Source organism: Borostomias antarcticus (genome assembly GCF_949987555.1).
Source record: "Borostomias antarcticus genome assembly, contig: scaffold_338, whole genome shotgun sequence".
Taxonomy (NCBI): domain Eukaryota; kingdom Metazoa; phylum Chordata; class Actinopteri; order Stomiiformes; family Stomiidae; genus Borostomias; species Borostomias antarcticus.
Genome location: NW_028175731.1, coordinates 494 through 17,500, shown reverse-complemented (window position 1 = coordinate 17,500; position 17,007 = coordinate 494). Strand labels below are relative to the sequence as shown.

Genomic DNA, 17,007 nt, shown 5'->3' with positions numbered 1-17,007 from the left:
TCGTTCATACACTCTCTCTCTCTCTTTCGTTCATACACACACTCTCTCTCTCTCGTTCATACACTCTCTCTCTCTCTCTCGTTCGTGTGCTCTCTTTCGCTCTATCCCTCTCTCTCTCTCTCTCTCTTTCTCTCACCTGCCCACTCAGCGCTCCGCACCTCCGCCGCTCTCGACATCAGCTCATGCCGTCCTTGATTGGTCAAACAATGTGGATTATTTCCTACCACTTACTTTCCCTTCCTAACACTTACTTCCATAACCACGCATTTAATTGTTCCGTGAAATGTGAAGAGAATTGCTCGTTCTCTTCCATGCTAATTCGACTAATTCACATTCAAGAGTTCATCAAGTGCTCCATTCATGAATTTCTTGTTAACATGTACACAGTGTTATGTAGAACAATTCGCAATAGAAGGAGGCCTAAGCACCAAATAGCACCTTAATAACCTAGAAGGGCTTGAATCTGGAACCCGTTTTCAGACGGTTCCACAACTGTTACAAACGGTTCTACGGTGTACGACAATCGTTCCTATTGTTCCTCCTTTTCTCTGCGTGTCCAAGGCTAGAAGAGAAGAACATACAGTGGACCGATCACGTCGAGCTCCGAGCTGCTTTTGTCTGGGGGAGCGGTTCCCCCCTGTTGGAGGATGGTTTTCTCCCCCTTGTCTGAGGCTCACGCTGGACTAAAAGCCTGTTTCAGATTGATGGGATTCACGCTCGCATCATCTTTACCGCGGCGCCGGGCATTTGTATGCATGGTGAATTGCATAGTAGGAGACAGAAATAAATCAAAAAATGCCAGCGAGTGAATTCAGGTGATCTGTGAATGCCTCCTTCACTCGTCTCCCCGTGACACCTCCGGCATGGGGTAGCCATGGCAACCGCGGGTAAACGCGCGGCGGAACTATAGCATATTGTGCTGGAGTGTGTGCGTGTGCGTGCGTGTGTGTGTGGAGGGTGGGGGAGGCGGTAGGGAGAGAAAGGCTGTTTGATGCTGCGGTTCCTCTGAACAGGCTTTCATCTGGGCCGCGCCCGGCTGAGGGAACGCCGCTCCCAGCAGCTCTGACCAAGACCCCCCTACGTGCCACGCCGGGTACCGGTCTGCCCCGCCCACACCGCCACCCGGCACGCCGAACACGCGCCGGTCAAACCGCACGACGGACACACATCTTTAATATCACCCCTCTATGGTTGATTGAAAATAGGTCTTTTCTTTTGATAAAACCGGATCACTTCAACCCCCACCCCAACTGCATGTGGTCTGTTTGAAATCTCAATGTAGCCCTATGTGACAGATAAGCAACCCTGGACTTGGAGGGATTTTACCGCTCTCCCAAACCCTCTCTATGTGATGAATCCACCCGTTACGTAGATCGGACAGATCGCTGCGTCCGCGATGGCCGAGCCGAGCTCGCCGCCCGCTTCCTGTTGGCGTGTTGCTATCCGCCGTGGCGCGAGCAGCAGCCAACTCTCCCCGTCATCCTGGTTGTGTGTGCGTGCGAGCGTGTGTGCGTGCGAGCGAGCGCGTGGGCTCCGGGCTAAGAATAGCCGTCCAGGTTACAGGTGTCCCGGCGTGGGCGCGTGGCCCCTCCCACTCTGCGTGAGGCGAGGACTCGGTGGAGTCTGAGTCAGGTCAATTTAGCCCCGCCCATGCCCCCCACGCCCTCGAAACAGGCAGTCAGTGTTAATCCCGCTCCATCCCGGGTAATCCCACACAATCCCGGGCTAATCCCTGGCTGATGCGGGGGCACTCCCAGCTGGGCGCCTCGCACGCCTCGCATGGCGCCATGCCAGGTCAGCGTGGGCACGCCGCGGGCGCTCCGGACGCGCCGCCGCTCAGCGAGAAAGAGGAGGAGGAGAGAGAGGGGGGAGGGAAGTGTGGGGGGGGGGGGGGGGGGGTGGAGGTGGGTGGTGCAAAATAGGAACAGCCTTTGTTAGCTATGCGGTCCATTCTCTAGTATTGTGAAGGCGTTCTCTACTACAGCGTGTCAACGGTGTTTTCTCTCGCCGCCCAGGCGCTGACTATTCTCGCCCACTGACCCTGTCGTCCGTTATTCTATAGCGCCTTTCAGACGTGAGAGCGGGGAAGAAGAACAATTCCTTCCCCCGAGTTGTGTCCTTGAGGGCGTCTTTGTCGTAGTCTACCTCGCGGACCAAATGAAATAGAAAATGTTATTGTCTATATCAAATACTCCGAAATGTAAGTCCCCCTTTAGCCATTCGGGGAAATGAAGCACACGGCGAAACGTCACAATGACTGAATCCGGCACACCTGCACACGCCTGCGTTCGATAGCTGCTTCCGTGATTCGAATAAGACCCCGTTCCGTTCTCACGGCAGATATACTGTAGTTAACGCGCAGGGACGCTGCCGGTGTCGAATCAAACTAACCCCTCTTTTTGCTCTCTTGCAGACACCGACTCACCCTGCCGGACGACAAGGCTAGAGAGCTCTAATTAAACGAGGAAACAAGGTTCAAGGAGAGAGATAGTTTCACAGAGAGTTTCACACACAGAAAGCACAGTACTGTGTGTGCAACCCTGTTGGAAACAGAGCCGATCCTGATACCTGTCCCACCGCCTCCCTCCACCACGACACTCCACAGCCCTCTTTGTCTCCAGATTAAGAGCTTAAGAGCCTTTTCACCTCCAAATCTGCTCTTTCCAGCACACAGGAGCTCTGGGAGCTGACAGTACTTTTCCGAGGCGGAGGTGGAGGTGGAGGTGAAGGAGTGGGCGGGTGGAGGTTGAGCCGGAGGAGGAGAAGGCATTAATTCAAGAGTCAAGGGCACAGGCTTCCTGTTTGAACGTGGCCCAGCTTTGTTCCCCCTATGCCTCTGAGAATAAACAGAAACGGTCCCTGGTCACGGGTCGATAATTACCGCTCCCAGACCCTTTCATTTGTCCCTGGCTGTTCCCCCCCGCGCTCAGATCGATCCCCACGCCGCACGGCCCGGCCGGGCTGACTCTGGAGCCGGAGTGGGCGGGTCAATGCCGGGAATCGATGCAACTTAATCGGCGTCGATGCTAAGACCGCACGCCCCCCCGTACGGCCGGCTGTGTGAGGGACGTCAGCGGCGTACCGGTCCATCGTTAGTGTCTCCTCGGCGAGCGTGGGTGGGGGGTCGGGGGGGGGGCAGTGGGCCGTCTGGGCTGGCATGGAACCAGCTGGGATGGGGACGAGGAGGCGAGGGGTGGTGGGTTGGGGGGGAATGTAGTACGGCGTGGGGCCCACTGTGAGAACCCTCCCAGCCACACAAACCCAACCGCCCCCCCCCCCCCCACACTCAAGGTTCCCGCTCACTAGAGAGGGGTGAGGAAAGGGGTCAGACGGTTTAGGGGGTACATCTTGCGCTCATTCAGACAAAACCGGGCGTCGGGGAGAGGGGTCTGGGAACGGCAGAGAGGGGGGAACCACTCACCCGATTCAAATCGCCTCAAGAGCGGTCGGCGGGACGGATGGACGGCCCCCCCCCCCCCCCCCCCCCCCCCCCACCAAAAAGACCGTGAGCATCTGCTCCGGCGGGGGCGCCAAAGCCGTTTGCCACTCAACCTATTTACCCATCCACTTCCTACAGAAAGGAGCCATTATCCACAGTCAATGGCCTATCTTTCTACGGCACGCATTGTTTGATAAGCCCCCCCCCCCCACGCCTCCTGCCCATCCCCCCCCCCAAATGAAGGGGAGAGGCAGGAGGAGTGTTTATTGTGATGCCGTTCCTGCCTCTGTGGAAGGAGAGGGAGGGTGGGGGTGGGGGGGCAACACAGGCAGTTTTGTTCGGCGCAGGAATGAGTTTTGTCAGCTAAGCCTGTCTCCAGGCTATTGATGGAAATTAGCGGCGGCTAAATATTCTCTTCCGTGATTGATGTCACGGCTCAGCGTGTCCCTTTGAAGGGAAATAAAGAATTTAGAGGCGCGCGAATTAATAGGAGCAGGGGGTAGGTGCAGTCTGTCGAGAGAGAGAAAGAGAGAGAGAGAGAGAGAGAGAAGAGGAGGGAATGGAAGATGGGAACTGTTGGGCCTAACGGCACAATAGCTAAGATATGGCACTCTAAAAACACCAGACCAGCACCGACGCCAGCACTCTAAAAACACCAGACCAGCACCGATGCCAGCACTCTAAAAACACCAGACCAGCACCGACGCCAGCACTCTAAAAACACCAGACCAGCACCGACGCCAGCACTCTAAAAACACCAGACCAGCACCGACGCCAGCGCCCTTGAAGTGATACTGATACCGACTACTTCTTTCTCTCTACCTTCTCTCTACATGCAGCCCCCATCATGTGAGGGGAAGAATCCAGTTGCGTAAAATGACTCCACTCCACGGCAATCTTTACATGACTACATTTTGAAAGTGTTCCAATAATTGAAATATGTATTAACTATATTCATTAACTAGCTGTACAAACTGTACAAGGAAGTATTATTTGGGCCGTGCAATTTTAAACATCAAAACCAACATTGATAATCTAGCTAACGTTAACTGATTCACATAAAGCAGGGCAGATGCGAGCTAAGCTAACTGTGAAAATGGATAACGTTTTCCACAGGGAACTTTTTAGTGGACGAGTGCCTTGGTATGGTATTTGAAGGCTGGTACTGTTTTCAGGTGTTGATTAACTGAAGTTTCGATACTACTTGGTACTGGGTTATTTCAGTTGATACCTTAAAGGTGTCGCATTTTAGTGGGTATGATATGACATCCCAAGTGGCGAAGAGGGAGACAGAGAAAGACAGAGAAACAGAGAGAGAGAGAGAGAGAGAGAGATACAGTGTGTGAGAGAGAGAGAGAGAGAGAGAGACAGTGTGTGAGAGAGAGAGAGAGAGAGACAGTGTGTGTGAGAGATAGAGAGAGAGAGACAGTGTGTGTGAGAGAGAGAGAGAGAGAGAGAGAGAGAGAGAGACAGTGTGTGTGTGAGAGAGAGAGAGAGAGAGAGAGAGAGAGAGAGCGAGAGAGAGAGAGAGAGCGAGGAAGAGAAATAGGGAGACAGAGAGACATCTTATTGCTTGTGAAACTCAGAGCGAGATGATTAAAATCTCTTTAAGCGCTCTCCTTTAAGAGAGACAGATGGGCAGACGGGCCTCTTTTGGAAGGCGCTCAAACTGAAAAGATTAAAAAGACCTCTCTCTTATTAGGAGGTGAGAAACAGTAACTTATCCACCACATGTCATCATCCACACAGTTAGGATTGGGCACTGTATATATTATTAGGAAGGCTATAATGCTATACATACTGAAGCTATCATAAAAGGACAACAAAGGGTCTAGACCTTCGCTATTCTATTCATTCGTATATAATTGGGGTATAGAGGCAAGTAGAGAAGAGCACTTGGTTCTCTACCTCCAACAAGCCAATCATTCACATGCACCACACAGAGCCATTAGAGAGGGATCGAAATGGAAAGTGTGTGTGTATGTCTGAGCTTGTGTGTGTGTGTGAGCTTGCGTGTGTGTGTGTGCGTCAAGGTTATTATAGTTAAGGACAGGTTCAGAATTTAGCATTATAAGCCATGTTATAAGGTTATTTATGATCATATTCAACGGCCGATATCAACATTTTGTCAAATGGTGCACTCTCGAGATACAGCCCGTCACCGCTAACACACTCAATGGATCCATAGGTGCATAGACAAAATCCCTCAAAAACACCAGAAACTATCGTTTTCACAGACAGGAAATTCACCGAGTGGTCACTGGTGTCTGTTGATGTTCTGAAAAAAAAAATAGCCATAAAGTACAGTATGCTTCCGATCGGGTTTTATTGATCATATTATATCCATTGATTTGTATCGACAACAAAGCCAAAGATGTTTAGATTCATCCGCGTCCCATATTTGTTTTGATCAACAAGCACTTCTACCAAACACTATCAATGAAATACCAGCTGCAAAGCAATCCTACTGTAGGTTTATCAACTTGCTGTTGTTTCTGTGTAGACATGTCACCCGGAAGTGGCTCTTCTTCTTCTATGGTAGCCTCCAAACTCAGCCAAGACCTCCCAAAGTTCAAGCGGAAGTTTACAAATTTTAATTTAATTTAATTTCAAATATTTATTTATACTTGTGAAACACTGATGTTTCCCTCATTTACAGTGATGAGTTTACACAGATATACAAATCAACAAAACAAATGCAATGTACAATAATAATAATAATAATAATAATTAAAAACAGTTACAGGTTTAAAGGTGAATGCTCGTTTTTGACAACCTGGACCTTATTTACGGCATATTATAAGACGTTTGACTCACCAAGATAACTTTGGTGTAATTCGGAGGCCTGTAGAAGAAATTTAAAATCCAGCGCGAGCCAGTATATCCATGTAATGGCGGCGGACGGGGCACTGAGAATGCAGCTTCTAAAAAATCTATTTTCTGCCGCAAAACGGTTGTTTTCATCAATCTGTCTTGATGAATCGCTAGTTGTACTTACATAAACCGAGGGCATGTTGTGGTTTTTCACATGCCTCTGTAATATGATCTTTAGAAACGTCGTTAGAAACGAAATAGCTTCCCCACTTGCTCCAGCACGCATGCGCACTCTACGCTACGATCGGCTTCCATCATATTCTAAGTCATCTTCTATATCCGCCATTACATGGATATACTTGGCTCACGCTGGATTTCTTCTACAGGCCTCCGAATTACACCAAAGTTATCTCGGTGAGTCAAACGTCTTATAATATGCCGTAAATAAGGTCCAGGTTGTCAAAAACTAGCATTCTCCTTTAAGTACTGTACAGTGCCATGGACTTAAACTCTGTTACTGAAGGAAGGACCTCAAGCTTTAGAGTCTGTTGTAAGGTATTCCAAGTATAAGGAGCATCATGGAAAAAAGCAGCCCTTCCAAGTTCAGAATGCACACAAGGAACCCTGGAAGGGTCTGGTAGACCCCATGTACTGCGAGTGAAAATAGTTCTATGCTAAATAATAAATAGAACCCGACCTGAACCATCCACTGTGGCAATTTTTTTTTGTCAGAACATCAATGGACACCAGTGACCACTCGGTGAGTTTCCTGTCTTTAAAGCTACATGAGATATCTCGGCACTTTGGCGCCCCCTCTGGTCGTGATAAAATCGGCACTGCGTTTTAAGAACCACACTTCCCACAATTCCCCAGTCACTCGCTGTAATGATGGGAAAAAATATGATAACAAACGTGCTTGGAGCAGACTGGACTGTAAGATTGTGGCTACTTCAATTGACTTTCTGGAAGGATGGCTTCAATGCAGTTAAATAATGATCGTCTTTCTTTTATGTGCATGTAGATAAATTCGTGGGGCTAATGTCGTCTTCCTGATATTGTGACGCGCAAAACATGTGACTTCCGCTTCCACCACAAGATTTCCCGCCAGTGTACTAACCAGTACACCGAAATTATAAAATAATTCACAGGGTCTCATGCAGTCTCATATCATGAAAACGATTTTTGGGGTCTTGCTAAGGCCAATTTATAAACTAATAGCGATTAAATGTGAATATTGAACTATAAAAAAGTTACCTCATTGAGCTTTCAAAACGAGAATTTATGGGGTTATTGAAGGATTTTGTCTATAAACCTATGAGTGTGTTATAGCGCCGATGGGCTATATCTTGAGAGTGCACCGTTTGACAAAACTTTGATATCAGCCATTGTATAACCTTTTAACATGGCTTATAATGCTCAATCCTGAACCTGTCCTTTAACGAAAACTAACAAAAAAATGAAAACCAGGCCAATTATAACTAAATAAAACTATATTGTGTGTTTACAAAACTGACTAAAATAAACTAAGCTGTGCCCCTGCGCAGAAGTAACCTGACGTGTGCCAGATGGTTTGTTTCGCACGGAGTGAAACAATGTGAGCTCGTGAGAACAGGACAGTCTCATGAGGCTAGCGCAGAAGAAAAAACTACAAAAATCTAAAACTTAAACTAATAAAAACTAAACTAAAACTAAGCATTTTCATAAACTAAACTAGCAAACCTGCTTTAAAAAATAATTTAAACTAAACTGAAATTGAAAACAAAAGGTTAAAACGATATAAAAATAAAAACTAATGAAAAAAGATAATTATTATAACCTTGGTATGTGTGTGTGTGTGTGTGTGTGTGTGTGTGTGTGTGTGTGTGTGTGTGTGTGTGTGTGTGTGTGTGTGTGTGTGTGTGTGAGAGAGAGTGATTGTACCCGCAGCCACACTCAGGAAGTGTCTGGGGAGTGGTGTGTTGTGGAGTAGGTGGGGGATTCCTGCATGACTGTGAGGTAATTGGTGCGGGTGCCAGGCGAACCACGGCCCGCGCCCGGCCCGCACCCGGCCCGCATGGGCACCGGAGGAGAAGCGTTGGCGCTCGGCTGGGCGCGGGGCCGAGGCTGCCTGGGCCTCGGAGGATAAAAATAGTCAGTGACAGATTCTCCGAGCATCTGAGACCCGGATAGGGGATCGGAAAGTCCGCCGCGGAGTGCCAGGTGACGGTCGCGCTTTTCCGGCGGGCGCGAGGGGGACACAATCTGGGCAACGCGTCTGACGCCCACGCCAGCGGAGCGGGGCGCGTGGCAGAGGGAGGGGCAGGGCACGAGCCGGAGGGTGTGGTTTTCCATCAGGGGCTGCAGGTAGTCTCATCCTCCCCGTGTGGAGGATTCACACGACAGGTGTTTGGGCGGCTCCGCCCCCAGGGGGGTGAGGCCTGCTCGCACCTCCAACCTCATCCAGGGAGGCCGCTCACATTTTCCACTGCTGCTGCCATGCTATGCACAACCCTGCACGTTTCTGGGGAGGCTTTTACAGGGGAGTGTGTGTGTGTGCGTGTGTGTGTGTATGCCTATGCATGTGTCTCTTTGAGTGTGTGTGTGTGTGTGTGCGTGTGTGCGTGCGTGCGTGCGTGGGAGTGCGTGTGTGCGTGTGTGTGTGTGAGTGCGTGTGTGCGTGTGTGCGTGTGTGTGCGTGCGTGCGTGTGCGTGCGTGTGCGTGTGTGTGCGTGAGTGTGTGTGTAGTTATTTTAATGTCCCACAGGCTTGGTGTGGTTCTGATTATATTGAAACCACTCTCTTCGCTACATACAAAGAAACAGACAAGCAACAATGAAATCAACCCAGGACCCCTTTTTTCACACTCTTCCTCTACATAATCTCATTACCAACAATAAGAATCTCATTTCCCACATTCTAAAGGTCAGCGCACACCTCTGATCAGACTTTAATAAACATCATTCTTAGGGTTTAATTTAATTTCAGCAGACCAAGAAACTCATTCACAGCCATGCACATGACATGCAAAATGCATAGAAACATCGCTTTAATTGCTTCAATTTTACAGCACAAGAATGATTTCTCCACAATCAGGCTGAAGCTTCCAAAGATGCTGAAAGACCCATGCAATCGCTCGCGCACACACACACACACACACACACACACACACACACACACACACGCTATGGTGCATTTCCTGGTGGTGCATCAGGCACACAATGAAACAGACACATACAATCACACGCTAATTTCAAATGTATTAATCGTGCTGCAACTTCTCCCTCACGCCTCTGGATTCTCACCTAAACCGGCATACCAAACATACATGTGAACCACAAACACAAGCATGCGCTCGCACACACACACACACACACCCCTCATACACACACACACACACACACCCCTCATAAACACACAGACACACGCACACTCAAACCCATACACACACATACCCCTCATTCACACACAAACACAAAAACACATACCCTTTATATACACACACGCACACACTCCCCCCCCCCCCCCCCCCCCCACCACACACACATACACACAAAGACTGGCACACTGGGCACGCTCATTACTGCGATGCCAAGTGTACTGGTTGCTAAGGAGACCTGTGGGAGAGGGAGGGTTCTTGTTGTTGCCATAGCAGCCGGTTTGCTCCCTGCCAACTGTGCCCCAGGGGGGAGCCGAGGGGAGGGGTGGGGGGTGAGTTAGGCAGAGGTAGGGGGCATCGGGGGGAGGGGGGGGGTGAGTTAGGCAGAGGTAGGGGGCATCGCGGGGGAGGGGTGGGGGGTGAGTTAGGTAGAGGTAGGGGGCATCGGGGGGAGGGGGGGGGGTGAGTTAGGCAGAGGTAGGGGGCATCGTGAGGAGGGGGGGGGGCGGTTAGGCAGAGGTAGGGGGCATCGCGGGGAGGGGGGGGGCGGTTAGGCAGAGGTAGGGGGCATCGCGGGGAGGGGGGGGGTGAGTTAGGCAGAGGTAGGGGGCATCGCGGGGAGGGGGGGGGTGAGTTAGGCAGAGTTAGGGGGCATCGCGGGTAGGGGGGCGGGTGAGTTAGGCAGAGGTAGGGGGCATCGTGAGGAGGGGGGGGGTGAGTTAGGCAGAGGTAGGGGGCATCGCGGGGAGGGGGGGGGTGAGTTAGGCAGAGGTAGGGGGCATCGCGGGGAGGGGGGGGGTGAGTTAGGCAGAGGTAGGGGGCATTGTGAGGAGGGGGGGGGTGAGTTAGGCAGAGGTAGGGGGCATCGCGAGGAGGGGGGGGGGGGGGTGAGTTAGGCAGAGGTAGGGAGCATCGTGAGGAGGGGGGGGGGCGGTTAGGCAGAGGTAGGGGGCATCGTGAGGAGGGGGAGGGTGAGTTAGGCAGAGGTAGGGGGCATCGTGAGGAGGGGGGGGTGAGTTAGGCAGAGGTAGGGGACATCGTGAGGAGGGGGGGGGGGTGAGTTAGGCAGAGGTAGGGGGCATCGCGAGGAGGGGGGGGTGAGTTAGGCAGAGGTAGGGGGCATCGCGAGGAGGGGGGGGTGAGTTAGGCAGAGGTAGGGGGCATCGTGAGGAGGGGGGGGGTGAGTTAGGCAGAGGTAGGGGGCATCGTGAGGAGGGGGGGGTGAGTTAGGCAGAGGTAGGGGACATCGTGAGGAGGGGGGGGGTGAGTTAGGCAGAGGTAGGGGGCATCGCGAGGAGGGGGGGGTGAGTTAGGCAGAGGTAGGGGACATCGTGAGGAGGGGGGGGGTGAGTTAGGCAGAGGTAGGGGGCATCGTGAGGAGGGGGGGGGGCGGTTAGGCAGAGGCAGGCGGCGCTGGTGTAACAGGACTGAGGCCGGCAGGTACAACTCTAAACCCAGCAGTGTTCCTGAAGAGTATGACCACAAGCTACACTTGCAAGCCTGATTGCCGTCATTCACAGACGAGATGGAGGCGTATGCTAAACCCCCGGCATGCGCAGAATAAAGGGACAGAGAATGCTGCCACGGGGAACGGGCGAGGGAATTAAACAAATGAAAGAGAACAAAAAGGTCCTTGAATGTGTGTGTGTTGGGGGGGGGGGGGGGTGACAGGAAAGTTGTGGTCAAACTCAGCTTCTTCTATGCAACGGTAGAGTTGGTTTGGCTGTGGATGCTGGACCCTGACGCCCACCCTGCAGAAGTCCCTAGCTGCACCAGAACACTGCGTTCAGTGCTTAACACCGACAAGAGCGAGCTTGTTACCAACTAGCATCTGCGTGGGGGGTCACCAAGAGTGAGTGAGAAAATAGCAGTCAGGAGAACGAGGCTGGCTGGTCACTGCCAGGACACTAGGAGCTGCCAGCCAGAAAACTGGTGCTGTGGGAGCCGACACACGGTCATCGGTCAGGAGGGCGTCCCACACTAACATATGGGCATCGGTCAGAAGGGCGTCCCACACTAACATATGGGCATCGGTCAGGAGGGCGTCCCACACTCACATATGGGCATCGGTCAGAAGGGCGTCCCACACTAACATATGGGCATCGGTCAGGAGGGCGTCCCACACTAACATACGTGGACGTACTCAAGAACGATGCAGGAACGGAAAGCACGGGCAAGCTAGCTAAATGTATGGAGGATGGAGATTACTGGAAGCGTCGATTGAGGGCTCGTCCAAGGATGACCTAGAGAGACAGATGGACTGGTGTTGGTTGGAAACGCTGAAAACGCTCCCTGCTTCTGACCTCCAAGATGGCCACTCAGCCACTTCCTGCAAATACAGATGGTCCCACAATCCAATTCTACTTCACACACAGACATATATTCACTATCTCCACAAGGCACAGTGGGAGGCCACTTCTTCTTCAGACACTTTTCACACTCCTCAAAGTAGCTCTTCACTCCAGCTCCATCTCAACAGGTCTAGGAAGAAGACAGCGTGGCAGCCGAGTGAGAAAGCTTATGAAAAATCATGCCCAGGTGGTGAAGTAAGCTGTTAATTAGTCTCGCGATACCAGACGATCGGAGACCTCCGCCTTCCAAACATCTGGAGATTTCTACATTGAAATAGTCGCTAGATCGCCGGCGAGAATGGCCGGTAACAAGACCACACCTACTGCTTTGGATTGGTTCAAACCTGAACAAACCTATGTCCTAAATGCTTTGGATTGGTTCAAACCTGACCAAACCTATGTCCTAAATGCTTTGGATTGGTTCTGCAATGCAGGTGTTTTGTATAAATTGTTGCCACCCACTTTAAGCGACAAAACCTGAATGAAAAGCCTCAGTCTCTCGTTGAGCGAAGCGTTTAGAGACCGAGTTTACAGTTTTATGAGCAATCTCTACTGCCCTCTGCTGGTGTGCAACGGTATTGGCTACTCCTGATTGGTCTAAATTTCAGGATGCGAATGGACTCACACACGGAGACGGACACACGGAGACGGACACACGTCGCGTATAGAAGCGGCCACACCGCTTAAAAGGGGTGTGTTTACCTCTGAGAGTCGGCTCCTCCCCGGGGGGGCGTTCAAATTCAGCGGACACGGCAAACGTTCACGAATGTTTGTAAACTTTTTTTTTTCAGTCAGCTTTGTGTTCACCACAAACGTTTGTAAAAATAAGCGAACGGTCTAAAAAGGTAGTTTGTGAACAAAAATGTTAGAGGGAAATGTAGCCTAATTGTATGATTGAATTGAATACCGGAGGCCCTTTCACTTTTTACTTACGTTAAATTAGGTTGTACTAGTGGTCCAAAATTTGACTGTTCAAAGAAAACGTTCGCCACAAATGTTCGCCTCTGTTCACTGAATATGAACCCAGCCCAGGTGTTTTCTGATTGCAACTGCCATTTTGTCTCTCACTTTCCTTCTCTCATTAACACCGTTCTCTTCATCATTCTCTATGAGGAAAGCTTTATCTCAAAAATGATTACAGCTGCTGTGCAGCACTGAATTGGGGCCAGGTTACAAATTACAAAATATATAAGGGTCCCGGAGCCTGAACTATCTTAAAAATCATGTGCCTGAAACCCAAACAGCTGCCTGAATAGGCATTAGCATGTTTATTTCACCAAGGGAAGGTCTGAGCCAAGGGAGAAGCTGGCAGTTTGCCCTATGCTTGATCTAATCAAACTTCTTAGGTTCTACAACAGAACGTTCTCAAACTTGCATGTATCCATCCATCTACCTGCTCCGAGCATGACAAACTGACAAACTTGAACCGTTTTTTTGGCTGGTCTTGCCATGTGCTCGATCAGTGGCCAATCCATTTGTCCGGATGTAGTCCTAGATGGGGATTGAGCAGGTTTGTCTACAGAGACATCTCGGATTGGTGGAGCTCGCGCTATAGGATTGTATTTTTTTTTCCATATGAGAGCAAAAGGGTAACAAAATACTGTCCGAAATTGAGCTTCGCAACACATTTGTATAAACACTACATGAGAAAGAGGAGGAGACAATAAATACAGGAGGGTGTTCTTATGTATTTGTCCAGACCATCATGTAAAACTTAAATTAAAAATTCATTTCAATCATGTCACAGCACAATGCCTGAGTATGCATTGGCATTTTTCTTCTGCATCCCCCTGGGCTTGAACACTTGTTGAGCTACCTGCCATAGATGGTTTCACACTATGACTTAAGCAATCACAAGTGTTGCATGTAAATGTCACAGGTGCATGAAACAGAGGTTTCAGCAGTTTCCACAAAATCTTTGTTCAAATAAAGGCACCACAAGGGGTTAAGACCAAAACCAAGGTGCACACACAACAAGTGGAGAAAAAAAAGACAAAGCTTACAGACTTACAAGATGGCACAGAAAACATGTGTCTGGAGCAGACAGCACACAGCTACAGCAAATAATGAACAGACAAAGAACCAGAGGGGAGCTACATGTATTGTAGGATAAATACACAGACTAACAAGATAGGTGGCCAACACAACAGGCCAACAGGTGGCCATGTCTCTGATTGGTGGAGCTCACGCTGTTGCACTAAAGGATTGTGGGTAGTGTATTTTTTTTCCAAATGAGACCAATAGTTTGAGGGGGACAGAATGAGGACAGAATTCAAAATACTGTCGAAAATGCAGTTTTGGAGATAAAAAGTGTCACACTACATTTTCTTGAACATTGGAGATTAATCGAACAAGTATTTGCAGTAGCTGCATACAGTACTGTTTACAGTAAACATTTGGATGCGCCGTGGGCTCAATTTTTGATATTTAAAAAATCGTTGAGGATTGTTTGCAGTGTAGCAATTGGGGGTCAATTGACAAAAATATGGGAGGAGATAGGTTTAATCGTTTTTTTTTTCGTTTTAAACTTTAGACTGTTGCTGTAGCGCCACCATCAGGACTGTTGGGCCACAATGCCAGTTGAGGACTTCTGGTATAGGACTGGACCTCTGTGCAAAGTTTGGTGATTTTTCATGCAAGGGAATTCAGACTTCCTAGGAACAAGATTCAGATTCATAATATTGGCAAATACAAGAGGGGCCGTCAGCAGAGCTGGCCAGCCCATAATAACACTGTCACCGCTTACATTTACACCATAGGAATCCTGGGAACCAGATGAACATTTGGAGAGATAACGTGTTTGCATGGGCGTAGGGGCGCGGGGTCCCTGTCTCCCCTGTCCCCCGTACCTCTACTGGTTGGATTATAACGCAGAGGTCGGTCTTCCTACTACGAACAATCAAATACTAGTTCTTTGTGACGACTCACACCAGCACCAACTCCAGCCAATCAGAACTCTGTGTGCTCTAGTGGGCGGGGTCTTCATGCTGGCAGTCTTTTGTTGTGATCACAGTAGTTAGGCCGGCGATGGACGTGTGTGTGAGGCACGAAGAAAATGTAAACCTCAGATATGACATATTTCTACTGACAACTTGGTGACTTTTATGTGGTACGACTGTTAAGTAGTTACTACTTTGTAGCTAATGATTGTCTTCATCCATAACACAATTTAACTAGCTGGCTGCAGCTAATAACCTGGGCTACAGTGAAACGAATCCTCATTATCTATTGTTAGCTACCTAGCTTCTCATTGTGAATGAGTGATCCTGTCTTCTTCACACACAATGTTGAGCAAACCAGCCAGCAAGAGGCAAAAAACCTTACACCCATTCTTCTTCAAATCAAAGATGAGTTAGCCTATGCCGTTTTTGATAATGTTATCTAAGTTATGTCAAATTAATTAGCGGCCAATTTAGCCTAGCTAACATTACAAGCAAGATGGCCACTACCTTCATACTAGAACAGACCCACTCTTCTAAATGCATACTCTGAATTTCACTCTTTCTTTGCACATGTTTTTGTCTGTAGGCTAGTGCGATAGAAAGAGCAGAGAGCAGGCAACTCTGAGGGATCAGGACAGGTGTGTATCATACGAAACTGACAACCTAAAGTTTTAAACTGTTATGGGATATCGTTTTCTTGGGCCAAGAAAAAGAAATACAGTGAGTGAGACTGATACAATAATCTACTGCAGATGGAGGCCGAGCTGCTTTATTTTGTAACTAGAAAGGGTGCTCAGAGAGCACAGGCCCCCGCACATGAATGCATCCACATGCCTCCTACGTTCTAATACTGACCAAGGACCACCCGTTCTAACAGCTTTGGGTACCCAGATACAGGAACGTCCAAACAATGGGGGCACTATTGTTTGTGGGCAACCTACTGTATGTGTGTCCATGCGTCTCAGTGTGTGTGTGTGTGTGTGTGTGTGTGTGGGGGGGGGGGGGGGTGATGTTCCAGAGACACAGCTCCCCCTGTCTGTCCGTTGGGCTGCTTGTCTAACTGTGTCTAGACTAACGAGAAAAGCCCCTCCGCCGCGCGCCAGGAGGACGAGGGAAGACAGGGTCTACTGTACCCCCCCCTCCTCTCCCTCCCTCCTCTCCCTCCGTTTCCCCAAACAAAAAGAGCCCAATTAAGTCAGTTTGCGTTAGGCTCTGGTGGTGTGTGTGTGTGTGTGTGTCTGTGTGTGTGTCTGTTTGATGTGTGTGTGTGTGTGTGTGTGTGTGTACGAGAGAGAAACCATATGGAGGGGGGGGGGGGTACAGTATATGGCAGAGAGACGGTTTGAGAAGGGGGGGGGGGGGGTACAGAGAGAGGAAGAACGGAGCAGATAGAGAGATAGAGGGATGAGTGGAGGGAGGGAAAACCAGCGAGGGAGAGATGGGGGAGGTGGTGTGTGTGTGTGTGCGCTGGGGGGGGGGGGGGTACGCTCTGAGACACTCCCCAGCCTAAGCGGGGCGAGCTCGCTCTCAGCTCCTCGGCGGGAGACGCTGAAATATTAATCAGCGCGCTGCAGCCGCAGACTGCCTTTAAACTCCCACCCTAATGAGTGAGTTCATGAATGGCTAATGGGCCCAGATGGGGGGGCTGATGGCTGGACAGATAGTGATGATGGTGGGTGGGGGGAAGGGGGTGTGTGTGTGGGGGGGGGGTTAAGTGAAATTTCGGAAGGGAAATTTCAGTAGCGATCGGAGTCGGGGGAGGGGGGAGGGGGGGGGGGGGGTAGCCGGTGGCGGCGGGGGTGGTGGGTGGGGTGTCGAGGCATGCCGTGACCTTTTAAGAGCCTCCGGAAAACTTAATTAAGACGAGCCCGCTCCTCTCTCTTTCTCTCCCCTCTCTTGCTCTCCTCTTCTCTCTTTGGGGTTTCTCTCGTCTGTGTGCTGATAGACCCCCCACCCCCACCCCCCCCACCCCCCCCAGCGCACCCCCACCCCCCCAGCGCACCCCCACCCCCACCCCCCACCTCTGAGGTGCTCTTCTGTACAGTGGGGTTTCTGGGTTTACACACTTATCCTTTTATGAATCCCCATCCTTCCTGTACACTAACT

General features: G+C 50.2%; 1 protein-coding gene across 1 annotated transcript in view; it reads right to left on the bottom strand.

The window, feature by feature from the left end:
- The window catches only part of LOC311329255 (forkhead box protein O6-like), a gene marked incomplete at both ends in the record, with an annotated part of 6,049 nt that extends 4,260 nt beyond the window's left edge, over nucleotides 1-1,789 (bottom strand). The window contains one exon of the mRNA XM_084463128.1: nucleotides 1,715-1,789. Within this exon, the coding sequence (XP_084319254.1) occupies nucleotides 1,715-1,789 (75 nt within the window). The remainder of the gene's footprint in view (nucleotides 1-1,714) is intronic.
- Between the last annotated feature and the right edge of the window lie 15,218 nt (nucleotides 1,790-17,007).